This window comes from Chelonoidis abingdonii, chromosome 18 (assembly GCF_003597395.2).
Source record: "Chelonoidis abingdonii isolate Lonesome George chromosome 18, CheloAbing_2.0, whole genome shotgun sequence".
Lineage (NCBI taxonomy): Eukaryota > Metazoa > Chordata > Testudines > Testudinidae > Chelonoidis > Chelonoidis abingdonii.
In genome coordinates, this window is record NC_133786.1 from 2608840 (window position 1) to 2628731 (window position 19892).

The 19892-nt window shown below is 53.8% G+C and overlaps 1 protein-coding gene across 1 annotated transcript in view; it reads left to right on the forward strand.

The window, feature by feature from the left end:
* The window catches only part of HEPACAM (hepatic and glial cell adhesion molecule), a 71611-nt gene extending 68238 nt beyond the window's left edge, over positions 1-3373 (forward strand). The window contains exons 6-7 of the mRNA XM_032767147.2: positions 252-322; positions 2705-3373. Coding sequence (XP_032623038.1) covers positions 252-322; positions 2705-3001 — 368 coding nt within the window. The 3' untranslated portion in view covers positions 3002-3373. The remainder of the gene's footprint in view (positions 1-251; positions 323-2704) is intronic.
* The last annotated feature ends 16519 nt before the right edge of the window (positions 3374-19892 follow it).

The following is a 19892-nucleotide window of genomic DNA, read 5'->3' on the forward strand; positions in this document are numbered from 1 at the left end:
CTGATTGCTGTGATCTCAGGTTCCTGCTATGATGCAGCCTTTGGGGGGCTGCCCACAAAGTTTGCTCCTGAATCTAAGCAAAACCAGGAGGATTCTAACACCCACACACCAGGTCTGGCCTGGGCACCAGCTGAGATGGACACACATACACACACATACATACACACAGACACGCACACATGCTGTGTGTAGGGTCCTTCTCCAGTTATTAATCAGAAATGTCACCGAAGTTTGTTGCTGTTTCTGTACAGTTGAGATTGCCCCCCGCAGCGGAGAACATGAATGCAGGAATCCAGTCGCTCTCTACATCTTAAAGGACAAAGTAAGTGTTATGCTTTGTAACCCATCGGGTCTGTAGGCCAATAATTTCACAGCTTTCCCCTGGGATGGCGCAGGGCAATTTCTTTCCATATAAGAGAGTGAGACAGCGTTGTTCTAGGCAAGGCCAAAGGGGACACGTTCACATGGAGGCACGGGCACAGATCCTGTAAACGGGCTCACAATCCTGGAGCTGTGTGAAACACTTCCAGTGAGGCCCTAGCAACTTTTGTTACCAGCGCGAGTCATAGACTCGCTTGGCTGAGTCTCCTGCACTACTTGGGGGAAGCTGTTTGTTTTGGACAAATTTGGATCAGTTTAGAGCCGTGCATGTAAATTGAGCAGGACTTGTGGTTTCAGGTGAAATAGGGAGAGACCCAGACATTCTGATTGAATTCCTCTGAGGTCTGAAGTCTGTTTGAGCCAGAAACTCAAAGCAAAACTTGTGGGCCGTGAACCCCAGAGGGACGCAGCCTGGAAATGGCCAGTCAAGCGCCTCCAAAGCAAACTGCTGAGATTCATCTGGCTCTAACAAACTGGCCATGCATGACAAGAAGCTGTATCAGCACAGGCAAGAGCGCATTTGCAGGTAGCAATGGGATTTGTGGCACCTGTGAGTTTGGCAGGTCCCAAGTAGCTGGCTGCAGTGGAACATTCAGCCCAGGATATCAGACTCCATTTATCTGGGTGTGGAGGAGCCCGGCTCACTAAGTATATGAAAATAGCATGCCCCGGCTTTCACTCCCACCCAGGACCAGCGCCAGGGTTTCTCGTGCCCTAGGCGCACGGCCATTTCGCCGCCCCCCGCGCTGATCCCGCGGCTCTGGTGGAGCTGCCGCAGGCATTCCTGCGGAGGGTCCGTTGGTCCGTGGTTCTGGTGGAGCTGCCGCAGGCATGGCTGCGGGAGGTCCACCGGAGCTGCGAGAGCAGCCGACCATCCGCAGGCATGACTATGGCAGCTCCACCGGAGCCGCAGACCAATGGACCCTCCGCAGGCATGCCTGCGGCAGGTCAACCGGAGCCGCCTGCCGCCTCCCCGGCAAAATGCCGCCCCCTCAATAATCCTGGCGCCCTAGGTGATTGCCTAGGCTGCCTAAATGGTAGCGCCGGCCCTGCTCCCACCCAGCTCCAGTAGAACCCCTCTGTGTAGGCAGGCCTCTGCACAGCTGAGTTTTTCCCATGGGCCCAGAATGTGGGCTCCTTTGACAGTGGCTGCTGGGCTCTTCTGCTCCAGTACTGCCAGGGCTGGGAACTCTTTCAGCATCCTGGGAGTGTATTAAGTATGTCCAGCAGCACAGCACTGGTGTGGCAGGATGGGCATCTTGCAGGCCTTCCTGATTTGCTCAGTGTGACAGTGATCCCGTGCGAAAGCATCTCATTGAACCAATTATCAAACACGTAGGGGGTAGCCAGCCCCAGACCTAACAGAGGCAGAACAGAAAAGAGAAATGTCAAGATTCTTTAAAAATTGAACTCTTCCCCTCCCCCTAGTTTGCTAAATCCCAAACCCATCTTGGTAAGTCCAAACTTTTCCAAGTCATTCTCCCCTGGCTGAACTCTATACCCAAGGAATTTCAAACGGCAAGGGCCTTTTTTTCAGAATGCAACCTGGGAGGGATATAAAAAACAGCCTTTTAATGGCAGCTGACTCACATCCTTAACCATGGACTGTGGCTTCTTCATTTCTCACCTGCTCTGTTATTAAAAAGAACAAGCAAGGGAGACAAGTTCAGATTCAACAATGCCTCCCATCCTCCTCTGCCTGCTCATCCTGGCTTGTCTCAGTCAAGCATATTGTGACTCAAGGGCGACACCTGCTGGTAGATGTGCAGAGAGCAGGGTGCTGTGGAGAAGCCCCCATAAGCACTGCAGGCATGGGCAGCAAAACATGCCATTCTGAGTCTCTGCTGGCTGAACCTTCTCCAGGGAAGGGAGTTGGTGTGTGTGATAATCCGCAGCTCAGGACATCAGAAAGCGCCAGTTGAGCGGCGCTTAAGGGCCTGCACCTGCTGGGAAACCCCGTCAAAAGTCCGGGGGTCCTGCCTTGGTAGCAAACACGATTGATGCTGTTTACAAATGCTCTCTGGCATGATCTGTCCCCACTCTGCAGTGGCCTGAGGCCTCTCTGCGCTCAGAGGAGGATGGAGCAGATTGAAAACTATAGTAAGCCATGCTGTCATGACTCCTAGTGCTGTGACTTGGAGCTCACACAAGCATTAACCCCTGTGTGTCTCTGGGAATGGAAAAGCGCTGGATGGAGAACCCAGCTACTGCGCTACTGCAGGATCTGGCTCTTGCTGGCTTGCTGCCCCAGGTGCAATGCTGCTACTGTCTTTGCCCAGCTCATCCTGAACACTGCCTGTTGCTTCTTCTTGTGTTCCTGAAGGATTCTCCGGAGGCAGAAGAGGATTCCCCTCTGCATGTAAGAACCGCAGCCGAGCAAGGACTGCCCAGCTATTCCAGCTCTCCTCCTGGCAGATCTCCAGGTCCTCCTGTTCGATCGGCTCGCAGATATCACCGCTCCCCAGCCCGATCTCCAGCCTCCTCCAGAACACATAAATCGCCGCCCAGGTCGCCCGGCTCTCCGGTGCGCTCCCGGAGTGCTACACGCATGCTGCGGACTGCTGGCGTTCATATCATCCGGGAGCAGGAGGAGGCCAACTCTGTTGAAATCAAAGCCTGAGAGCATCCAGCTCATGTGAACAGGAAGCTCCCGCTGCCTAGGAATGGGTCTCTAACAGGTGGCAGCGCGTTGATTTCAGGCGTGTGTATGTCCGCGTGTTCCAGGTGGTGAATGGGGCTCAGGTACTGCCTGTAGATAAAGGTGAATCGCGTTGCTCCGCTGGCTGGATGAGCCCAGTTTAAAATTTACTGTAGCCTCAATGTTCAAGCTTCAGCGGGTTTAAAGACACTAATTTGCTATTTAACGCTCTAGGGCAATCCCAGGCAGCTCACTAAGCTTTGGCTTTCTGGGGCGTCAGACTAATTCCCTCACACTTAAGATCTGTCCCTACGCAGCTCTACACGTGTATGTATGTGCGTGAGAACCTGTATGTGTGTGTGTGTGTATGTGTGTGTGCAGCTTAGCGTGAGTAGGCGTGTGTGAGCAGGCATGCTTCCGAGTGTGACTAGGTGTGCCTGTCTGCCTCAATGTGCCTCTCCATGTGACATTATGTGAGCCTGTGGACAAGTACATTTGCACATGAGCTTGCACACACGCCCCTGTGGGCTGCTGTTGGAGTGGAGCATGTCTGTGGGCACACACGTGTGGCCATGTCCCTCTGGGCGGGGGGCTGTTCATTGGCCAGGGCTGGCAGACATTCACAAAGCATTGCAGGGCTGGTTTCGGAGCTGTGGGAACGGAGCGGAGGCCCAGGACTCTCAGAGTAGTGAGCCGTTGCTCATTTACAGAGCTTGCTGCAGGGCTGGAAGGGGCTTGTGCAGGAAAAGCAGGCAGAAAGAAAGGCCACTGGGTGGAGCTGACAGCCATAAAGAAGCTCACTGTGGGTCCCTGATCATGGGACCAGTTACAGGGGGCCCCAGCCGCAGCGTACTTTATAGCCACCTCAGATCTCAATTTGCTGTGGCCCCAAGGGTGCAGCACACTGGCTGAGAACAGCTAGTGCAGTAACCTTCCAGCCATGCGTATGCCCAGGGCTGCACAAGGGCCGGCTTAGGAGCTGGCTGTTCCAGTTGGGACCTCTCCCCGCACCTATGCCCAGGGGGTTCTTCAGCTGAGGGGAACCTGCAGCTTTCCAGCCCTTTGCCGCAGGCAGGGGGCGGGGGGGGGGACTTTCAAGGGCCCAGACTGGAACCCCAGCACAGCTTGGGGTATGTTCTTTTGCTGTGAAATAGCTTTATGTTCCGTCTGACATACGGCTGCACGGACCATGTTCCCTCACAGTCCACTGGCTCCTAGCACGCTGGGCCCTGGGATTTGCCTGACAGGTGTCTAGTTAGCCCGACTGCAGTCTTCCTTTCCCCCGCCAGCTCTACCATGTCTCTATTTTCTGTGAAAATTGCCTGTTCTTTACACAGACATTGAGACGTGACACTGGTGCATATTCATGTTTGACTTCTCTGGGGACGGTAGCTAGGAGAAGAGCGTCCCAACCCCCAGCAATGTGTGGTGAGAGAAGCTGCCATCTAGGCAGGAGGGGTTAGGGCCCCACGTCCTCCTCACACCCACTAGCTTGTACTGCATCCCTGTAAGAGCAGACACTGTTGACTAATAAACTAAACCTACTACCCTCCAGCCTGGCTGCTTTGCTCCATTCATCTACCAAACGAAACCTGGCGCCCAAGCCGTGCACGTCGCAGACAGACGGGTCTGGCCTGGCTGGAACCTGCAGCCTCACCTTCCACATGTAGACACGTTTGAGGGCAAAACACGACCAACATGCCTCTCAGGTCAGGCGCTTTCTGCTCCTTGAGGAGGAGATGGGCTGAGCTGAAGGCCCAGAAAAACATCTCACTCTCTGAAGGAGGGAGCTTTACTGGCTCACAGCCTGACCCAACTCTCGGCCAGACCAGAGTAAATTAGGAGTGATGCCAGTGCAGACAGTAGGGCTACATTGGTGTAAAGCAGGAGTGAATCTAGTGCAGACAGTGGGTAACACTGGTGTAAATCAGGAGTGACTCCACCACAGGCAGTAGGGCTACACTGGTGTAAAGCAGGAGTGAATCTGCCACAGACAGTGGGTAGCACTGCATCCTCTTTGCTGCTGCATGCCCCGATGTGTGTCTGCTGGGGGTACATCCCAGGGTTCATTGTGCTGCAGGGAGGAACCTGCTCTTTAACTGTTCCCCGGTGAACAGTCGGAGAACTCGTCTGACCTCCTGGGGGGATTGTGGGAAAGCACTGGAGGACCATCAGCACTGGAGTGATTTAACCTACATCCTCTCTGCAAAGCAGGCAGATCATCAGCCATAGGGAGAGCAGTGCCAGACTCCAGCCCACCGCCCAGCCAAGCTAGCTGGCCTGGGCTCAAAGCACCACCAGACTCGGGGAGGGGATGGGGTGGAGCCCGGGCAGAGCCAGGCTAACTGCAGTGAAGACAGACCCTATGGGAGGAGCTGTCACCTCTGCACCTGGGACACCTGGGAGGATCCTGAGCCCACAGAACTGGACAATTAGCCAGGAGTGCTAAGCCCCGGGCAGATTCCCTGGGACAAGTCCCTCGAAAGTGGGGTGATCCTGGGAAAACCTGGTCCCTTGGCAACCCCGCAATTAAAGAGTGTGAGGGGAAGGAGGGGGCAAAGTCCATCCTGCGTGCCATGCCCCAGCCCAAAGCACAGGGCAGGCAGAGCCTGAGCACAGCTGAGTTGACTCCACCCCACCGGCCTCAGGGCAGATCTAAGGGGCCTGTGGTCAGAGTCTGAGCCCCTGGGGCCCCATCACCTTGGCAGACTGCTGCCAAGGGAGCAACTGGTGCCCAGGGGGAGAGGACTGCGGGCACCCACAGGAGCTGGACTGAGACCAAGAGGGTGTCCAGGAGACCCTTCAGTTTCACTTCATTTTTTACCTTAGAAACCCAGGTCCTGTTTAGGCTGGAAACTCTGTGGGGAGCAGAGACCAGACACTGGCGACGCTGCAGGAGGGAAGTGAGCACAAGCAGCAGCATTGGTGGGGGGCTGTCACCAGGCCGTGAAACCCCCTGAGACCCATTTGCTGGTACCAGGCATTTAACGCCAACAACTCATTAATGCTTTGGTTAAAGGAAACCTGTGCCAGAGCCCCAGCACCCGTCTCCTCCCAGTAGCAGCCTCTGAGACACCAGGGAGCCAGGTCAGGCCTGGCATGGGTGGAGCTGCACACAAAGCTGGGTTTCCAGTTTGCTGGGCAGAGTGAAAAATTTGGGGCCCAGGGGGGGAGTTGTTTCAGGTTGGCTACAAATGAAATTTTTTTCAGTGAACTGAAATAGTTGAAAAAATCGAATTTCTGATTGAATGAAACATTTTGTTCAATCTGAAACAAAGCACTTCGGTTCTAAGGTTTTTAATCTCTTTCAAACATACAACTGAGGTCAAATATCAGAACAGAAAGTTCTGATTTTTTCAAGAATTTTTATTTTGGGTTTTCGGGTTTTTTTTTTTGTTGTTGTTTATTAGGCAAATTCAACCCAGATTTGTGAAATGTTTCCACCAACCCAAATCTGTGTTTTTGGTGAAAAAAAGCCTGGGCCGGAAGATTTTGCCCAGCTCTGATGGTTAATTCTAAGGCTGGCTCCAGGCAGAACAATCCTCAGCCAACTTTGTCATGCCAAAGCCAAACAATAGCCCCAGTGCTTGTGAACAAGGAATGAGGAATCGCTCATCTGAGAGCTTTTGCCACGTAGAGTTCCCCCTGGGACAGAATGCACCTTACAGCACACACAGAATGTGGTCCCTGCTGTAACTGGGTGTGGCATGAACCAAGTCCATATGCTTCCTTGCCTGTCCCACAGGACTGGCCAGCTCATGACCCCAGGGTTGGTGCTTGAAGGATGAGCTGATCCAGAATCTGAGGAAGCTGTTTATAGAGCTGTTTGTTGGACACACTAAAGAGAAAGATGCATGAACCCCGCCAGAAGGAGAGGAACGGCCCTTCTTCAGGATCAGCGCCTGGCGTCTGTAATAGCCAGGGACTGGTGCTCACCCCGTCACTCCCGTCACTGGTATGAGCATGCAGGTGGTGGCTGGATCCAGCTATAGGTGAGCTGTGGTGCAAAAGCTTGTTTGCTGGTTGGTGGGCCCTTTCTGGCCCTTTCCCACTCATAGAGATGGCTGCAAAGTGGAATGGCTTTGGGCTCAGTATGTGGTTAGAATCATTGGGGCAATCGGACTGTTTGAGTCTCCACTCCACTGGACGGGTGCAGCTCTTGGAATGGCCCTCTCCAGATCCTAGCCAGCACTCAGATACTGAGCACACAGTCACTGCGGAAATGTTCTCGGCAGATGCAGATTCCTACGGTAAATCAGACAGAAAAATCTAGGTTTGCAGTAAAAGTCTGAGGCCGACTTCTCCCATCATAGAGGAGAAGTAAAAGTCACACTAGTCTTCCTTTGGGCCATGGGAGGAGAGAGGGGATTCCTGCTGGAGAGGGTGCTTGGGTAGCTTCCTTCTTTTAAAATGAATGCATTACAAAGTGTGGGGGTAGGGGCCTTGTACAGTCACATGTCTCTTTCACCTGGATTGTGGCCTGCCACACTGGACTGAGAGATGGACCTGCCTGCCGCACCCTATGTCGTTAGCTCCGCTCTCCATGGCAATGTACGTGTCACTCCTCCTTGCACTTTCCTCATTATGAGACTAACTTCGCTATAGCGGGAAAACTGGCCTCTTTCTGTGTGTCCTAGTTTCTGTTCCCAGCTGTACTTGATGTAGAAAGGGTATAATATATTGTAAAGGGAGACCCAGCAATTAAAAAGCCTAAAGAAAATGCACAGGACGCATGTCTGCCAGCTTTTGCTTTTGTCTAGTTGGTCTTGGATGAGCAGTTTTGCTACCAAGCTGTCGTTTTCTTTAGATGGAGTTTAAAGGAGGGTGAATACAAAGATCAAGGCCCTGGAAAAGCTCTTCTGGAGACAGAGATGGAAACGACCGGGATCATCACCTTAGAGGGGACACGGACAAGAGGGAATTAAGGCTGTGATGCCAGGGGAGTGGAAAAGCAGAAAGCTGTAGTGGTGGCTTGGCACACCCTCCACCCCCAAAGGAGTGGGGCTTCCCCGCTGCCCCTAGAGCCCCCCTGTATGGAGTTCCCACCATGCAGGGGCCTGATGGAAAAGGAGGGCAATGGGTGTCTCTTCTCCCCCGTCCTGGGGCCCCTGGATGTGGCAGGTGTGGGGTTTGTCCCGGGGCTGTTGGCAATGCCCTCTCTCCAAACGCCTGTTTCGTGTTTCCCACAGAATGGCTGAACCTGATGTTTTTTAAGTGGGCATTTCTGAGCATGCCGGTGTTGGCTGGAATAAGCACCGAGTGTGGCCGAGTGGGCCCTGCGAGCCCCCCACAGTCTTTGCCTCCCAGAATGCCAGGGGAAGGGGGAGGAGTCAGAAAAAACAGGGCAGTTTCACATAAATGGTCATCTGGAACAACAGCCATTTTCCCCCGGTGTCAGAGTCAGCCCCCAACACACACACCCCTGATTGCAAGTGGGACAGGGCCTGTCCGTACCCTCCAATGGCACTCACCAGGCACAGCTGGCACGGCAGCTCTCAACCACCCCAGGGAGACGCCGGACACAGAATCAAAGCAGGGCCTATGTCCCCTGCCTGGCATCTTGTCCATCTCCGACGCCCGGGTGTGGTGGGGTGAGCGCTGCCTGGCTTGCTGTGCACCAGGGCTGCACAGAATCAGGCCCAATGGCTTCCCAAGGGCAACGATATTAAATGGAGGAAAATCAGCTCCCAGCCTGTCAATCCAGGTGACAAGCCCCCCGGTGCAACGGCAGGACAATATTCACCCCTAGCTTGTGCAGAGCGAGCCCTCCTGTGTCCCAGCACAGCAGCCGTGCTGCATGCACCCAGCACAGTACCCCACTGACCTCAAGTGGCAGGGGCATTCTGGCAGGCCCCCACAGACTCCCTGGTGCTACCGCCCCAGGACCCGCACGCCGCCAGGTAGGGCCTGTGGAGAAACGGCCTCCTCTGGCTGGTCGTGCAGAAGAACTTTTTCACACGTCATTCTTTGGGGATTCAAAAGCAGCAGGCCTGGGCTTGTGTCTCAGAGTCGAGGTTGTGACACCAGCTCTTGCCCCAGGGCTGGCCCATCTCACAGAGCAAGAAGAGCCCCAAGGGGGCTGAACTAGGCCCTACTCATTAGGGCTGGCTGGGAAGCATTTGTTGGTATCAGGGGGTTGGGAGCTGGCAGGGGAGGTTCTGTTTGCTCAGCTCGGCCTGTCCAGGGATGCGGCAGGAGAGAAGGAGGTGACCAAAGGCAGAGCAGGTCTGAGAGAAGCACTCTGACGCTCCATGCGCTGGCTGGCAGCAGCTGTAACCTGGGAACCTCTCTTCTCCCTGTACAGGAGAGTCACAAGGAGCCATAAGGACAACAGGATATGCAGCAAACGTCTCTGCAGGCTCCAGGAAGGGGAGATCTGCTGGTCTGGGGAGTGGTAGGAAGCTTGTATCCTGAATCACTGAAAGCTACGCAGGGCAAAACACTGGGAAATTTACTGCATGGCCGGGAATGGAGCTATGGCTGAGAGGTCTGCTCCTCAGCGGCTGGGCTTAACCGAAGGTTGTGGTGGGTTCTCCTTCACTGGCAATGCTTAAATCCAGGTGCACTTACAGGAAATCCCCAGAGAAGCCAGCGTCCCTCTGAGAGAGGGCTCTGCTATACCAGTGCAAGGTGCTTTCCAGACAGGAGGATGGGATGTGGTCCCTGCCCCAGAGAGAGGTGGGCTGGATCCATGGGGAGCCAGAGGGGACAGGAGCATGCGAGGGGCTGGCGAGGTTTGGTGCATGATTGCTCTTTCCATGAGCCTCACAGGGTTTACTTGCTATTGTCGAAGCTGGTTGTCAACTCTGAGCAGGGATCCCCAGTAGGAAAATCCTGTGAAATTTAACAGTGAATAATTCCCCAATTAGCCACCATCACCCTGGGACTGCAGCTAGCAGTGTCTGCCTTGGCAACATTCGCATCCTTGCAGATAATGGACAGGTGGCTCCCAGACTTCTCCTGCGGAGTTCTCCGATGCCTGGCCTGCAGGTCTGCCTTGGCTGACGCTAGGGAGTTACCTCCTGAGGGTCCGGCTGTGCTGGAGCAGGAGCTGTCATTGCCAGTGCCGATCGAGTTAGCGTGGGTGTGTCCGTCCAAATGGGAAATAGCAGTGGTGCCATGGGGGTGAGAGTGCTGGGGGGTCTAGCTGCCCCCATATATAGCTGTGGCCTTGGATGGGATTGTACTGAGGCAACGAGTCCCTTCCCGCCTCCACAGCTACACTTCTACCCTTAGCGTATGAGCTCGGTCAGGGGTTGGAGCTCGTGCTGACCCCTTGGGGGAAACGGGGCTTCTGTGACACCCTTTGGCCTCTGGGTGGCCCCTCCTTCCCAAGCCCAGCTGCCCAGTACTGGTACAGGGGGCCTGCATAAGAGAGAAATAAGACAGACACTGCTGACCATCTCCAAGGCATCACAGCCTGGGAGAGCAGAAAGGGAAGGAATTCCAAAACAGAGAAGAAAACAATGCTTTATCATTGCTGGGCTGGAGCCTGGGCTTGAGATAATAATGACGTGTTTGCTCTGCCCTCTGGCACCTGCCACCCCTCCCAACAATGAGTGGCTCACACTACGGGCAGACCTCGCCAGTTCCATCGGCTTTCACTGTGACCTGTGTTCTTGGGTGGGTCAGCAGAGGGTTTGTGTTTACAGCTTTGCTGGGAAACGGCAATGAGGCTCAGCTCCCCTGAGCAATGGCCATTCCTAATAGCATCGCTGTACAAAGCAGATCTATTCTGTTCATTTCCTTGGCTCTCCGCACCCCACCTTGGCCTGAGAGTACAGCACAACGCTTCCCTGACCAGCTGCAAGGCAGCCTCTCTGCAAGCCCAGCTCTCCGGCTCCCAGGACTGGCTTTCTTGGTCTCACAGTTGTTGTGCAAAGCACTGCATGCAATTATCCAGGGAGACAGAGACTGCTCAGAACCCTCCATCCTTGTCCTGAGAAACCTCCACCTTCCCTTCTGTCTGCATCCACAAGGGGGACAGTCAGATAGCTCTTTTCTCCTGTCCAAGGGACTAGTAAATGGTTTGATGAAGCAGAGTATAGCTGTTAAGTGACTGTTGAAGGGAGAAGAGTGCATTTGGCTTTTAGACTTCATAAAGCTAATAGAACATTACTTGCCTTGTTTTCACTCAGCTGTATCCTATTAGAGTGTACTAGCCCCCATTTACATTGTGTGCACCCCAGTAACCAAATAACACATCAATGAAGCCTTGTGAATGCTAGTGAAGGACTTTAACAGAAAAGTGCTAAGTTCAAAGTGGCCCTTGTGTGTAGTGCCCAGAGGTCAAAGACTCAAAGTGCGTTCCTCACTCACCCTCACCAGAGGGAAAGGCCCCGGGGGTGGAGGCACTGGCAGCTTGCTCTCTGTCAGAAGCAGCTATATGCAGCATTCTAGGAAAGCTCCTTCATCTCTGCACAGTTTGGACTCTTGCAGGGAAGTGCACCGGATGCAAAGCAGAGACCCCCAGAGACAAGCTGGGTCCCCTGACAAGACTTTAGAGAAAGTGGCAGTTTATTACATCACTGCCACCACTGGGAATTACAAACTGTAACTCGCCAGTGCATACATTTTACCTGCTTGAACCTCGCAATAACTCACTTCCTTTTCTTAGCTGATAAACCTTTAGTTTACTATAGCACTGACTGCCAGCGTTGTCTTTGGTGTAACATCCAGAGTATCAATAGATCTGGGTAAGTGACTGGTCTCTTGGGACTGGGAGCAACCGGATGTGCTGTGATTTTTGGTTTGTGATCTTTTAATCACAAACTCCAGGTTGTCTGGGTGGCAGGATAGTCTGGAGAGTCTTAGGGGACTGCCTGTGCCTCCATAGTAAGGCTTGTATAGTGATCCAGGCGTTCACATCTGTTGTTGGTTTGGTGAAATCTAATTACAGAACACACCGCTTGGGGTGTCAGCCCTGTTCCTGACAGTCTGCCCTGAAGTAGGCACTCACACCTGTGAGCCACTCCAGACAGTGTGACATGGGGAAACTGTTTAAAGGCAATAGGTAGCTCTGATTAGAAAAGATTGTATCTAATCCGGAAGGGTATGGCCTGAGGTTGCAGGTTTTTGTTTGTTTTCGGTGTAACTTGTCTCTGTTACTTTCCTCTCACTAGTCCATCTCTGAATCGATGGGTTCTCTGTTAAAATAAACATTTCATTTATTTTTATCCCAAGCAGGTCTCTGGTGCGCAAACTGTGTGGCATGTGGGTGCCAAAGTGAGGTCACTCTGCAAGGAGTAACTAGGTGGAAGCCAGGGTGAGACCTTGTGCTTGTGGGCAGGCTGCTGGAGCCAGGGAATAGACCTCGAGCTGCCCAGGTTACTAGGCGGGCACTGGCAGAAGCCCTTACTGGTGTGGGTGGGTCCCACAGGGGGATTGGGAAGGAAACGCAAGGTGAGGAACAGAGGCCCAGGGACAGGGACAAGGAAAGGAGGGTGGGGCAGGAATGATGCTGGCCTGAGAAAGGGCAGATTCTCCCGCTGAGTGACACCGAACAACACACAATGATGACTAATGTTCATTTATTTTTTATGGGCCCTGTCCCACCCTTGGTCTTTGTGCAGCCTTCCCCAAGGCATGCGTGGGAGCTCTGCTCTGGACTGAGGTGTGTACAGAGTCCTGGATTGATACCCTGGCCAAGGGACCAGAACTGGACATAGAATCTGCCCTTTGCCATCCAGTGAGATGGGGCCCTTGTCCTGTCATATAACAGAGCTGCTTGCATCTGCTCTCTCCACAGCAGACAGCCCATACCTGAGCATGTTCCCTGCCCCAAAACTACACCTCCATGAGGGCAGACACAGGGACGTCCTGGGCAGAGGGATGGTGCTGTACTGTGGGTCACAGGAGACAATTTCATATCACATTGACATTCACTGGACTGAGAGCTCTTTCGTGGCTTTGGTCCAGTTTTGCTAATCACGTGACTAAAATGCAGGTCCCTTTTCTGAATCAGACACTCTTCTCTGATGCAGGCAGTGGTGCTGGAGCCTCTGGCCTGAAGAAGAGCTCTGTGCCGCTCGAAAGCTTGTCTCTCTCACCAACAGAGTGTGGTCCAATAGGAGATATTCCCTCACCCACCGTGTCTCCCTTCTTTGAGTCATTTTCAGCCTGATTCCCTCATCGGGGCAAGCATGTCAGCCAGCCTGCTCCCACCTTCCGTGCAGGAGAACTCCACCTGTTATCGCCCTGCATCCTACCCTCCCGGAGCACAAACCTTTCCACTGAAATGCTTCTAGTGAGGAACTGACCCCAAACAGAATCCACCCAAGGCAGCTCTTCAGACAGGACTGGCCCTGGTGCGCAGCTCTCGGGGCAGCGTATTGGCCCAAACCCTCCTGAAGCAGACAGGGGCTTTGGCTGTGTAGAAAGGATCTCACCCAAGGCAGAAGGCCTCAGCCTTTTTGTCTCATTGTGTCACTAAAAGCCTTCCTGGGCAGTTTCTGCTGCAGAGACCCACCTGTTGCTGACTCGCCAGCTTCCTCGGAGATGCCCAGATCCTCATTCTCATTTCTTTCTCCACTTGCAGAGGCACTTGCCAGAGTGCCTTTTGGCTCAGCAGTGCTGGCGGGAACAAGTTTCAGTTTCCATTGGTTCTTATTTACTGTGCAATGGCCAATGTCCCCTCGGCACCGGGTGCAAGGCCCCTGTCACAGGCTGCCCCTCCTCCCAGCAGGTTCTGCACAGGTACTTGGTGCACAATCACTCTCTCTGGATTGTCTTCCCCAGTGTGTGGTCTGTGCATTACCGTTCCCTAGGCAGCTTTCCCTTCTTGGGGTCGGCGGTAAACTGGAGATGCCGTGCCCTAGTCTGACTGTGCTAGGCTAGCATGTGATCGGTGGGATGTGACAGTGAGCACTGCACCCACAGCCGTCTCTCTATCTCACTATCTACCTCCAGCAGTGGCATGAAGGCACATGCAGAGTGGCCTCTCTGTGCAACTGAACATGGAGGAAGGGTGCTTGGCCCTGCTTTCTGCCTCTGGCAACCCCTCACCATTTTGGGATGGCAGGGCTCCTCAGTGGGACCAAGGTAGCTGCCCTCCCTTCGTCTTAGCCTTGTCCTGGGCCCGTTCCCCCATGGCGTGCCTGCAGTCGCAGTGAGGGCACTGCCTCCTGCCTCCATCTTGCTGGCCTTTCTGCACCATATTTCATTTCTCCCCCTGACTGGCTCAAACCGTATTGCTGAGGCCAGTGGAGAGATGCCCCCAGGGCTGCATCTCCCTCAGCGAGTTTAGAGCAACGAGCTGTTTGGATAAATCTCTACTGTGATGGTAATGGCAGGTCCCTATCAGCAAGAGCTCCCAGGGTGCTGGAGTCAGTCTCACTGCAGAGCTGGGGTTTGCTGGTTCTGGCACATTTCAGATAGACGTCTCAGGGCTCAGATGTCTGACCCTGTGTCCTGTCCCAGGGACTAGACCACTCCTTAGGGGCCTTCATTGGTGAGTAGGCCACATAACAGACTCCCAGCTTCTGTAGCAAAACAGCACAACAGGCAGTGAGCTCTCCAGCACTGATGTCTCTGGCAATGCAGCTGCTGTTGTAGGTCAGCTGTCCTCCAGCATTGCTTCTTTCCCTCTAGCGCCGTTCTCTTCCTTTTGTTCAACACATACCCCTTCTGGCTGCTCCTTGCACTGGGGCTGTGTCTGCCTTCGGAGGGAAATCCACAGTGGAGGCTAGTCAGGTTATACAAGGAGAGGCCGGGTGAGTTCAAGAGTTCTGGGCCTGAGGGTGGCTGGGCCAGAGACAGGGTGGCTGGAGACCCAGGTACTTAAAACTGTTTGTCTGAGGATCCTCTCCTGGCTGTCTGTCCCATAGAGTATTTATTGCCCCGTTAGTCACTCTTGCTTCCAGGCAGTAAGCAGGCTGGAATTAACAAAGATGTGTCCTAGCCCAGCTCTGTGTCACATCTAAGTCACCTGCCACCATCTGCTCCCAGAAACGCAAGGCACCGAAAGCCAGAAGAGCTTTGGTGCCACTATTCCTGGGCTCCACTCCAGCAAACTCCTGTGCTATCCAGACTCAGGGTGCTATGGAACATCCAGTTCTAGCAGGGACACCTCACCTGTTTTCCAGCTCATTAGAATTTCTCACCTGCCTCACAAAATGTTTCACTGCGAGAAGCCAGGCCAACAAGAGTATTCTGAAAGTCTGTGTGTGAAGGGATAGCAGCAAAACACAGCACTGAATTGTCCCCTGTAAGAATCTCTTTGCAAACATGAGTCATCTCGACTTGCAGACCAATTGCTATTGCTATTCAGTGGCTCCCTGCATTCCTTAAGCCTTGATAAATGTTGGGAAAGAAGGGGCTATGTGTGGTGGAAATCCAACCAGGCTACAGAAAAGGGAATTAATGAAACAGAGTCAATCCTATTAGTTCCGGCCTAGATGGCTTGGAGGTAGAGGACAGGGCAGGAAGGGGGAGAAAGGCTCTCACCATGAGTATAAGCCGAAGAGTGGGAAAAACTGAACTGTAACAAAATGAACCACTTTCTTGTTTAGGTCCAACCTTGAACAACGAGGGGATTCAGGAGGATTTTTAAGGGAGTTTAGCTGTGTTTTGGTCAAGAGCTTCAAATGCAAAATGAAGGCGATGGCTCTCGTCAGTGGGGGGTGATAGATTCTTTTTCCCATTGCTTATCAGTAAACCTGTGTTAGTGTTCGTGGGCTAATGGTGACACCTCCTCCCCTGGCTAGTGTACCTGACTATAGAAGGTTTCGATTGGAGGTCGTCCCTCTCTGGGGTGACTGGGAGCCAGGCCACCTCACTCCTTGGGTCTGGTGAGTCAGGGAGTTGGCCTGGTGGGCAGGAAACAGTCAAGGGCTCAGGCCCCAGGAAGGGGCTGAGCAAATAGTTCAAGAATGAGCCCAGGCCCTGGGTCAGGGTGGGCAGCAAACAAACAGTTTGGCGCACAGGCCTTCAGGCAGGGGCTGAGCAAATAGTTCAAGACCAAAACCCAGGCTCCTGATCCTGAGCGTCGGGGCGAGGGGGAGGCTGCCACCCGTGAAGGGGGGGGCAGGGGCAGTGACAGATTAACAAATTTGGTGCCCCTAGGCCCTCAAAAAATTGCAAGCCTCCCACCAACTCATCTTTGCTTCCCCGCGGTAAGCCTAGGAGGGAGGTGGGAGAAGGGAAGTTGCAGCAAGCCCAGGGAATGGCAGCGGTGGAGCGGAGGTGAGCTGGGGCGGGAAGCGGTTCCCAGCCCCCCTGGGTTACTCCCCGTGCCTGCGGGCCCCAGCTCACTTCTGCTCTGCCTCCTCCAAGCACACTGCTACTTGCTTCTCCTTCCCTCCCAGCGCTTTTGCGCGGCAAGCCTGGGAGGGAGGTGGAAGGAGGGAAGCATGGTGCACCTGGGGGAGGAGGCGGGCCGGGGATTTGGGGAAGGGGCAGAGTTGGGAAGGGGTCATGAGCAAATTTGCCACCCCTGCAAATTTGCAGCCCTAGTCCGAGGCCTTGTTGGCCTAGACAATAATACACTGCTGGGCAGAGGGGACGCAGCGCACCCACTCCACTGCGTCCCAGCCCGGGGCCCTAACAGCGGCAAGCGGCCCGCTGCTGTGTCAGTGGGGATCCTGGCCTCAACACACTGACATCGGCTCTGTGTGTGCCACAGCCAGACTAGGGTTGGCTGGCCCTGGGCTACTTCTGATCTCCCCCTTTGCAGTGCCTGTGTCTGGTTGGCGTCTTCCACGGCATCAAGCACCATGGGCTCCTCGGGGTACTCCACAAGTGGTAGGCTTGGCAACTCCTCTGGCTCATTTCTCCCAGGTAGGCTTACCAGCTTCTCCAGCATCTGGTCAGCATCCAGCCTCAACTGGCATGACCAGTCCTTGGGCCGGTCACAGGCTGCAAGAGTCTCCCCAGCGAGAGCTACAGCACCAACGTCTGGCCTCTCCAGCAGCCAGGCAGCTTCTGAGCCTGGGGTTGGGCTTTTATACTTCCTGTCCTGTGCTTTGACCTCTGGGGGGCGGGCGCAGTCTCCAGTGGCTCCGCCACTTTGGCATCTGGAGAGGCTCATTCCTCTCTGTGGCAGCTGGGATTCAGGCCGCCTCACTGCACTGACACATACCCCTGCTAGCGCACCTCCTCCTGTATCCTAGCTACTGCACCTGCCACAAACCTTCTGCTCCTTGGGGTAGATATGGCAGCCACTGGAGTCAATGGCCACATTCCTATTGACTTTAGCAGTGGAGGGTCAGGCCTTAGTGAGCAGAGACCAACAGGGTAGAGGTTTGTGATGCAACAACTGGCCTCTAGAACAGGAGAACTCAAACTGCTCCTCTTTATCTGCAGTGATCCATGTCCTACAGAGGCAGCAGACAGCGCTGAGCCAGGGCAGTCCCTGGAAGGGAAGGAACAAGGATCACTCCCTCCCCATCGCACACAGAGACCCTCCCCTGCATGGTACACAGCACAGGAGTTGCGGGTGCTTTGGGGTTACTCTTTCTGCTGTTTTCCTTGGGCTTCAGATTCCCCTCACAGTCTCCCAAATGTGCAGTTTTGGCTCCCCGTGAGTGGGTGGAGTCCATCAGGTGCCTCAGTAACAAACAAGGTCGGTTGGGTTTGTGGTTTCTAAAGTGCAGAAGAGCTAAACCAAAGCACAAAGCCAAGAGGACACCCCAGCCTGGTTCCCCAGCCCAGCAGCCCCCTCTCCTCGGAGACATCCCCCGGCCTGGCGCGCAGGGTGCTGAGGTTCCTGTATTCCCTCTGAACCACTGTAAGCAGTCCAGTCCGCAGCCTGCTGCCTGATTGTGCTCTCTGCATGGGCCCAGGTGTGCAGGGCTAGCGCCCAGCCTCAGTGCCCATCATACACACAGCTGGCCCCATCTCAGGTGACTGTGGCCAGGGGGCCTCACTCCCTGGGGCTGCTCCAGCTGTTCTCATTGGCCACAGTCTCCCCAGCTTCCTGCATTATTCTTGGTGACTGGAGGGCAGGAGGCTTCTTCCCTTTGCTGAGTCCTGGCGCTGGACAGTGCCACGGGAGCAGGGCCTTTACAGAAGCATGATGGGATCATTTCAAAATGAGGGGCTCAGAAGTGATAAATGAATGGAAAAAATCATGTGCATTGTCGGAGAATTTCCCAGTGCTCTACATGGGTGGGTATCAGTATGCCCCCATCACTGGTGGAGAAACTGAGGCATGGGGCACATCAAAGTCACATCAGGAGTTAATGACAGAGTCAGAGATTGGATTTTTATGGGACTTGCTCCCGGTCCCTACTTGGTCTGCTAGCACGTGGTATCACAGTGCTCTAGGTCCGTTCCAGACATCATTTTCCTACCCATCTTTCCCTCTCTCCTTAGTGGCATTACCTGCCACTCTTCCCTGCAGTGAAATAGGTTATGCAGAGGAGAGCTGCCCTGCAGGGTTAATTACACACCTGCTGTATACAACACATTTGGAGCAAGCACACCGCATGTCTGCCCCCGAAGGTTAATGGCTGATCCCTTCATCTGCCTGCCTTTTCTGCTGCTCTGGCTCACTGAAGCTTTTACCTTGAAATCAAACACTTTAAGGTTAGCTGGGCCCATATAACTAAGTGCTTTATGGCTCCCCAGGCAATTCAGAATGCAAAATGGATTCCCCCTGGAAGAAGCGGAGCTCCCACATAAGAGGAGTGGCTGATTCTGAGAGGTTCATTTTATATCCCCAAGACTTGTCTCTGTTGAAGCAATTTGAGTGTTGGTTGTATTGGGAATGGAGACTAGAAGGTCACCAACATCAAGTGACCCCTATTCCGGACTCTGTTAACCCCAATACCGTCCCTTCCCTCTCCTTGCCATTTTGCAGTTGCCAGAGGTGCCGCCACCATAACCAATAGCAATGGAGTAAGGAGTGGTGCTGCCTCTTCTCAGCTAAACCTATAGGACCCAAGCCCATTTAGTGTGAGGTAGGCAGTTTGGGTCACATGAAGGTTTGTGATCTGCTGAAAAAAATTACTCCAGAATCGACCTCCTCTGTGCTCAGCAATAAAGAATGCCACTATATGCGGTGAAACACTTTTTCTGCAGCTGTAGAGCGTGTCTTAGGTAGCTAATGAGAGACATGCAGGCAGGTGGCTAAGACACCTGGTTCTGCTGCAGGAGCTTGATTTATTGTAGCAGGTTAAAGCCCTTCATATCTGCTAGCCCAAATGTTAGCAAGTGCTGCTGAAGAATAGCGGCAAAGCACAGCTGTGGGTTTGCCTCTGGCTTGGGGCTTCTCCTAATTCTAGCCTCATGTAGGGGTGGGGAGAATGGTGATTATGTTGATCAAAAGCCTTATCTAACCTATTAATAAATGGGGTTTTAATCTCTTGTAGCACCCTATGAATTCTACCCGTAGCCCTTTATAGCTTTCCTATGTCCCTTGTTGCCTCCATTGACTCTCACATTTCTCTTGCACCTGTAGGTGTTTGGAGTGACTATGAGGAGCCGCTGGAAGGCTCTGTGCATGGAGACCAGGGTACTTCCACCTCCTTTTGCCTTTTCTGGACTAACAGGCTGGCCTCCCTGCTGCAGAGATCACTCCTCTAATCCAGGCAGCCCTCTCATGGTTTTCCTCAGCTCGTGCAGGGTCTTCAGAATGGTCAGATGCCTCAAAACACCATGGATGGGTCAGAGGCCTGGGCTGGACAATCAGGGAGGCGCGGATGGGAATGTGTATGGATTCCAAACTGCTTCTCCATCTACTCTACTCCCTGGGCTCCGTGGGAGCAGAGTGGAGAGGAGAGAGGAGCAAAGGCCACGGGGCAGGACAGCAGGAAGAGTGAATTGGACTGATTCACTTGTGCTCAGCACAGTCACTGGGCCACAAGAATCCAGAGCAAGCTTCCCCCAGGAACAAATGCTCCCTAGTGTCTCCCCCCATTGCCAGAGCCAGGAT